Genomic DNA, 8005 nt, shown 5'->3' on the forward strand with positions numbered 1-8005 from the left:
GTGTGTGTGTGTGTGTGTGTGTGTGTGTGTGTGTGTGTGTGTGTGTGCGCGCGCGCGTAAACGAAGAAGGAAAAGGGCGGCGCGCGAGAACTTCCCACGATTAAACGAATCGTTTTCCAGTAATGGAAACATTCGTTATTAACGTTTAGGGACGTTTTAGGCGCACCGAAGACGCTGCGAGCGCCAGAGATGGGCGAACTATGTATTCGTATTTAAACAGCATCCTTTATTTGTTTGACGATAGCCGAGATCCGAATTGTAAAATTCTGTAATTATTACCACAATGTATAGTTTGTATAATAATTGTACTCTATTCTATCTTTACTGGGCGTCAAAAAATCAAATTTTGCAAGGCGATCTTTATTCGAATATAAATTGCTTTTAATCGTGATTTTTTAGTCGAACGAAACGTCGCCCATCTCTCGGCGAGAGCGTCGCGTTTCCGATGGGGCACCCTCGCACCGCAATATTCCTGTATATAATGCGATCCGTTTGAACAAAATTCGACGAGACACTTTTCTTTTGTCGTCGTACACCGAACAAAGAACAACCCCGCGTCGATCACGGTGCCCCGAAGAATTCTTGCAACCGATCGCTCGTCACATTCGGTCAAATAGAGATCAAAATTATAGCGTACTCGAAGAAAAAGAATGGAAATAGTTGCGCTCGATTCGGCATACACAGAGATATCGTGCAAGCAATACGACAAGCGTTTCCATGCGTTACATATAATCCCTTTTTAACCTTCGATATTTGTACTTTAGATACAATCATCTCTCTGATCTCTCTTTCGCCCCCTTTCTCCTGCAAAACGGACGCGATGCCTCCTCCTCTTCGCGAGGAGACGAGGAGGTGTACGTTGGTAACATCTTGGTAGAGGAAAAGTAAATGAATACAGAAGGAACAAGAAAGGGTTCCCGCTTAAACGGGAACGCGTACGAGAATTCGAAAGAGGAAAACAATTAAACAACCCTATAAATAATTGATTATACATATATATATATCTGTATATGTATACCTAAGAAAAAAAAAATAACTTTGAAACCTATCGGTATATGATATATATGTAATAAGTACTATTTAAATATTGTAACAATTGTATATGATTTTAATACTACATGCTAATTGTATTATATATATATGAAGGATCTGCGACCTCCCACTTGTAGTACACACTCGATCGTACGCACGCAACACACTCATCCACACCTACACGCACATTATATGCCCCACTCGCAGTATCATGACGCAGTTACACATCGTGACGTACACGTACACACGTACATATATGCTACGGCATACAGCACACACACACACACACACACACACACACACACACACACACACACACACACACACACACACACACACACACACACACACACACACACACACACACACACACACACACACACACACACACACACACAAAATTACACTGGTTCAGACAGGACATTTCTCTCCATTTTTTTATCGTGTTCGCACCTACCGGTTTCAACTGCCATGGCGCTATATATATTTATGTGTACGAGCAGCAGTTAGTCGAAACAGACAAAGGAAAAGAAAATAGAGGACTGATTCGTGTACCCCCTTCGTTCAGGGCTACGCGCGCTCATGAACGAAGGGGGGGCACGAAGAGGACACGTAGAGCAACATCCACGGGAATGGTGCGCCCTGATATTAAGACTGATGTACAGTAGCGCGCTATTCTCATATCGCGGAACATCATCGTCGCCTTCCTCCACCGCGTCCATTATCATCAAACACGTAAAGCACACGCAAACACACGGATACACACCTAGACACCGCTACACCTAGCAACCGCTACGGATTCGCAGGGCTAATTGAACATATATATATAAATATATATATACATACACATCGTATATATTTGTCAGATATATGTCATATATGTATGCGTACACTCGTTCACCACGCCACACTGGCTCCTACAGACTCGCACGCGTCGAAATTTTTATCGTTCACTCCGTGTAATGTAAATCCACCCGAGAATATGGCAATGTAATTATTTTTTTTAGTCTAAGAAACTTCTTAGCACGAACAAAGACTCGGATTACAGATAAATAAGTTTAATAAAAGGAAATGTTTATGTTCGATATTTCGGCCTGTTTGCCTCTTCGCGACGTGTACAACGAGCCACGAAAATTACTGTACCGAATCTGAGCAACGACGTGACGTATCACGAATCCCGGAACTGCCCAAGGTAAATGCGATACCTGCCAAGGTGATACGAATACAGATTGCCAAGTGCTCGCAAACTCGTTTGTCGTGTGCTCGGTATCACGCGATTGTAACGATCGGTGGATCTCTCCTGCGCATCTATCTTGCGCTCCTGCGCATCTACCTTGCGCTCCTGCGACACCGGTGTTACCGTCTCGCCTCTCACGATAAATTACGCTTTGTACAATTTATATTTACACAGAGTGAACGCGGGGTAAAAAAGGAAAGAGAATACTCTATCAACAATTTAATAATTCCTTTTTTTTTTTTTTTAAATCCGCGCATACATCGTTGGGGGAAAAAGATATTGAGCTATGTTAATTTTCGCGAGGAGAAGAAAATGGTGTCGCGTCGAGTAAATCGTAAGTTGTAATATATATGTAAGAGTGTAATAAGGTGTAATGTAAATTATTTAACGTTGCGTTGCTCGATACTGTTCGGAGGGAAGACGTAAAAAATTTGTGTGATAAGTCTTTGATCTTGTCTTTTATTGATATCGTATTTTCATTTTCTCTCATTTTTTTTTTTTTTTTTTATATATATTAACGAAGCTCTCTTCTCGTACTCGACACGAACACGAAATCGTCGACGATCAATCCGCGCGCGAATGCGAACGATGTACGAGCCGGTGATGCTTCTGGGACACATGGTAGATATTTGCAGAGGGATATAGCGAAAAAAAAAAATACGCAAGAAAAATGTATTCCATATTAGCGGATAAATTTAGATAAGTGGGACGGACAGGCATACGGATTAAAACTAAAAGAAATTGCATAACTTGTATATTAGTGTATAGAACGTAGTAGAAACGATGAAATAGCCACGAAGATGAATCATTTTCGACGATGTTTTTTACAAGCAGGCAGAACAGTGCGAGTAGATTAAAGAGACAAACAAATAATAATAATAATAATAATAAAAAAAAAGATGTAATACGTCATTGTACCATTTAAGTAAAAACTAAAATGAAAAATGGGAAAAAAAGTAACGAGAGAGAGAGAGAGAAAGAGCATGTCGAGAAGAAACAGTTTATAAAATGATGCACTAGCGACGATAAACGAGCCACCGTGTAACAAAAGAGTAAAATAAACCAAAAAATAGCAACCGCCACCTCGAAAGAAAAGGAAAAAAAAAGGAAGAACAATTTTAAGAGAAAATAAGTAACGATACATCATGACCCGTTTGAAAGAGCGTAGATTTTTTTTTAAAATAGCCACACACGTCGTTGGTAGCCGACATATACTCGAATTTTTTTGAAAAGTTTGCCGGTGACTTTTTAAGAGCACACGATACGGTACACACACACGCACGCATACACATACAAAACACGCGCGCTGATTACCCAGGAAATACAAAAATACTTGCATAAAGTTCTGTGCTTCCTCGATTCGTTTTCTTTCTTGTTCCAAACACGCTGTGTTCGCGTTATTTAAAGAAAAAGGATTCCTGTTTTTTTTTATTTTTATTTTTTTATTCACTTTTATTATTCTTGTCAGTTCAAACGAAACAGACACGCAAAACTTTCTTTTCGACTCGTGGTGGCAGTGGTTCAAGATATGCCCAGGTCCAAAGAGTTCCGTTTTTCCCGGCTTCTACGTTTGTACGTTCTGTCGAACCGACGGCGCGATGCGTTTTTCCGCCGATTATACATGTATTGTAAAACTATTCCCAGGAACGATAACGCGTCGTTACGGTATTATTATATATACTAATTAGCGTCTTTGTCGATTGTATTTCATATTTTCTAGAACGTTAATAAAAAGGATTTTTGAATCTGAGTATATAATGTGAAAGGAGGATGTCGTGATAACTTATTACAATAAAACAAAATTAAAAATAACAACAACAACAACAGCGAAAGAGGATCGACAGAAGTCTTCACGTTCTTGTTCATTTCGACTATCGTGCAAGCCCTTATTTTGCTCTTTGGATCGAGCGCATTTTCCTTTATAGAATCGAGCATTATTGTTTCGTTACGTTTCTTTTTAATTTTCGTCGTTAGTGTTGCGAGCCATTCGTTATGTCTTATCCTTTCTCGCTTCCTTCTCAATTTTTGTAACGTTTCCTGCTTGAGTTCTTTTTCATTTGTATTGTAAAAAAAAAAACCAAGGAAAACGATGGTACGTTAAAAATGGTAAATGACGACAGAACTGTAACGATGTAACTGCATTTTATACAGGATAGGAAAATTAGAGGTTTCCTGCGGTTCATCGAGTTATACTCGTTAATCGTTTCGACAGGTGTTCTTCTTTCGAGAACTATCGTGCGAGAGTAAATAAAGTTATAATTAAATAATCGATTAATCGAGTTTATATATATAAACACACACACACACACACACACACATATATATATATATGTATATATATATATGTATGTATGTATGTATGTATGTACTTCAGTATACCGAGAAATAATATTTGTTCGTATTGAAAACATTATAAACTAGTAGACGCGGTTATATTACATGTATGCTTTCTGTCGCTTGTGTTTTGTATTCTTTATTTTTTTTTTTTGTATGTAAGGAAAACCTACCTTAGATCTTATTTATTGTCATCCTCTTCACCGAGTCGAGACAACTTACACGTAAGGTGATCTGCGTTTTCGCCTCCGTCGAGTTTCCGCTCGCTTTCTTGATCATTTCGTTGAAAGAGCTGCGAATAATTAAAAATAAAAAAAAATTCTCGAAAGAAGAATCGAAATGTAGATGGCCGTGCTGGTAGTTTGTCTCGATTGTTAGCATTTTTCACTCATCAGTAGACATATATAACACACCGGGTACACACGACACCTCTACATACACTCAAAGGAAAACAAAAAAAAAAATAATGAATTAAAGGTATTCTAAATGTAACGTGTATATGATGGCTGTACAAATGTAACATTTTTTTCCGTTGTGTATGATGATATTAACGATAACGAAGAAGAAAAAAAAACGGGAAGATTCGATGCAAAAAAAAAATACGAGGTATAATTGACTTTAAAAAGAATAAAAAAAACACGTGTGCGTATCGATCGATGCTAGTGTCCGGTTGCGCAGCCGGCACGAGCGTCGATCAATTGATTCACCCACGAGTGATTTACCAATAAAATACTATTACTTTTAATTATTATAAAATACCATTTCTGTAATAACATTATGATATAAAACCATACATTGAATGGCATAAATTCGGTGGTTTCGGTGACCCCTTCGTTCCCGTTTGTACTTCGTTCCCTTGTAGACGTATCCCGGTTTATTGTAAATATTAAATACAAGATTGCGTTCTACACACGAGGATTCTGATTTGACGAAACTTACGTGCCGTTAAAGATAAAGTTTATTGTTATTGTTTATAATTCATTTCTTGGCTAAAAATCGCGTATTCGACGTGAACGAGAATTAATATCGTGCAAATCATGTCTGTCGCGCGAAAAGTTACATTGTTGAAAGATTCAACGAGTCAATGTGACCGTTGGATGTTCGTAAGTAACCGTTTTTATTTTTATTCGCTTTCTTCTTTAGAGCGTTCCCTCTCGGAGCGTCTAGATTTCTTCTTACGTCGACTCGGACTTCTGGATCTGGATTTGTGTCTGCGAGATCGCGATCTCGATCGGTGGCGATGCCTTGAAAAGGTACAAAACGTGTTATTATGCATAAACGTTGGGTCGTCGCTCGCCAGAAGCGATAGAATTACTGACAAAAATAAAGCAATGCGTAAACGAAAAAAAATAAACGAATAAATCAGGACCGTCAGGTATAATAATAATCGCAAAACAATACTCAAACGTTCGAAGTTTATTTCTGTAATAGTCTCAGCCTTAGCGTAGCATCGCTGTATTTCTTAACTATGCTTTATTTTATTACCGCTCTTTGTGTCGATATTGGGAACGAGATCTATCGCGATCCCTTTCGTCGTCCCTCGACATCGAGTCTCTTTCCCTCTCACGTTCTCTTATCATGGAATCCTTTTCCCTTTCGCGATCGCGATCTCTGTCCTTATCTCGTTCCCTGTCTCTTCCCATCGAGTCTAGTTCTCTGTCGCGATCTCTCTCCCTGTCCCGATCCCTTTCACGATCTCTAGAGTCTCTGGGTGGTAATAGCGGAGGGATATTCGTAGGGGGCACCATGGTTGGTATCGTCTTGGGACCGGTATCTTTGTCGTCGTCTCCCTCTGTCATTGGAATAGCTAAATTCGTTGGCTGCCACGTCTAAAATAGAAAATAAATAATCAATCCGATAAAACTTGGAGCAATAGGACAATATTATTATTTTATGTACCGGATCGTTGCCCCACTGATTATCCTGGGTGGGTTCGTAGCTTTGATAGTACGGATCTGTTTCTGGCATGTAAAAGGGGCCTGGTTCTCCGGGATAACCAGGAGGGGGCATATCAAACGCGGGAGGCATTCCTGCTCCTGGTGGTGGCACACTCATATCGGGGAAACCTGGTTTTCTAGAGTACTCCCTCCTATCTGCGGTCATCACTTGTATCACGTTTCCTTTTGGCGGGGATTTGTCAAGATTCCGTCTGGAGGCTAAACCAGAACTACCAATTACATCTATAGTTCCTGCCATTTTCCTTCCTGGAGGTGGTCCTGCTCTCTTAGGTCCCATTATACCGGAATATTTACTGTTATCGTTAGTAATCGCCACTTGAGGTACGCGCATACTGCCAGCGTTACCGCCTCCTCCGCCCGCGTTCAATATCAAACCAACTCCAGATTCACTTCTCATTCTCTTCTGTCTTTCGCAATACGCTCTCCATGTTTCCTCATTGAAACCATAATTAAAGTAATCGGTAATGTCTGCACCGGGTTGTCTCCAAGGTTTATCTTCTAATTGATCTAAATTAAATTCATGAGCAGGCATACCATTGATAACACCTATAGTTTCAAATTCATCTATGCTAAATTTTCCCGGTTGTTTGTTCAATTTATCGGGTACCCCTGATGCATTTGTAAGCAATCCTCCTCTTTTAATATTGAGACTGCCATACGCAGGAGTCGATTTGATATCCCCGATGACAACGTGCACGTCGTCATCGGAATCTGTGTCACTAGCTGCTTCACCATCTTCTTGACTCGATGGCTCTCTCACTCCATTTTTATTTACATCTGTATTACTATCATTTGGACTATCGTTAGTGGGTGGAGATTCTTCTTCTGGCGGTTCTGCCTCTTCGGGTGACTATAAAGTATCAGTAATAATCACATTAATAATAATTCTACTTGATTACGAATCGTTTACATGCCATCTAGGTTATGTTGATCAAGAAAAGACGTGCGTTTGATATAACAGAATATATACGATTTTACTCTAAAATTTAGAGTATCGATCGCTGTAAAGACATGTAAGTACATGCATACATGTATATTATTTCTCATTTACTATACATTAAATAAACCCGGTAACAGAAGCTAGACGTACAGGTTAGAAAAAATGTACCTCTGTTACTGGGTCGGGAACGCCTTCCGGCTTTTGATCTTCCGAAGTTTGTGATTTTTCCTGAGCCGCAGAAGGCGTCGAATCATTTTCTTGGCTTTCTGGCTCAACGGATGTCGGTGTAAACTCTTTTCCATCGGTCGAATCCCCATACAACCACTGATCCTCATTCTCGTCCGCCATTTTTCCTTTTCTCTCGCTTGACAACTTAGGCCCGCGCAACCAGTTGTACACGTAAACGTTCATTCAAATAGAATCACGGTAGACAAGAATCGTATGAGTGCGAAAGAGAGAGAAACATGTGCGAGAAGAATGGCTGCCGTTGACGGCAAGCGATCG

The 8005-nt window shown here is 39.8% G+C and overlaps 1 protein-coding gene across 1 annotated transcript; it reads right to left on the reverse strand.

Annotated features, from left to right (window-relative positions):
* Positions 1-2742: 2742 nt before the first annotated feature.
* LOC128876175 (pre-mRNA 3'-end-processing factor FIP1) lies at positions 2743-8005 on the reverse strand. Its single transcript, XM_054122316.1, has 4 exons — positions 7670-8005; positions 6503-7411; positions 6089-6432; positions 2743-5847 (listed from the first exon to the last, which is right to left on the reverse strand). Exons 1-4 carry the CDS (start codon positions 7910-7912, stop codon positions 5727-5729), a joined length of 1617 nt encoding a protein of 538 aa, XP_053978291.1. The 5' UTR covers positions 7913-8005; the 3' UTR covers positions 2743-5726.

This window comes from Hylaeus volcanicus, chromosome 5, assembly GCF_026283585.1.
Source record: "Hylaeus volcanicus isolate JK05 chromosome 5, UHH_iyHylVolc1.0_haploid, whole genome shotgun sequence".
Classification (NCBI taxonomy): domain Eukaryota; kingdom Metazoa; phylum Arthropoda; class Insecta; order Hymenoptera; family Colletidae; genus Hylaeus; species Hylaeus volcanicus.

Coding starts and splice junctions, on each gene's coding strand:
- LOC128876175 (XM_054122316.1), bottom strand. CDS start 7,912: ATGAACGTTTACGTGTACAACTGGTTGCGCGGGCCTAAGTTGTCAAGC. Junction 7,412..7,669: donor TTCCCGACCCAGTAACAGAG/GTACATTTTTTC, acceptor GATACTTTATAG/TCACCCGAAGAGGCAGAACC. Junction 5,848..6,088: donor CAATATCGACACAAAGAGCG/GTAATAAAATAA, acceptor TACCTTTTCAAG/GCATCGCCACCGATCGAGAT.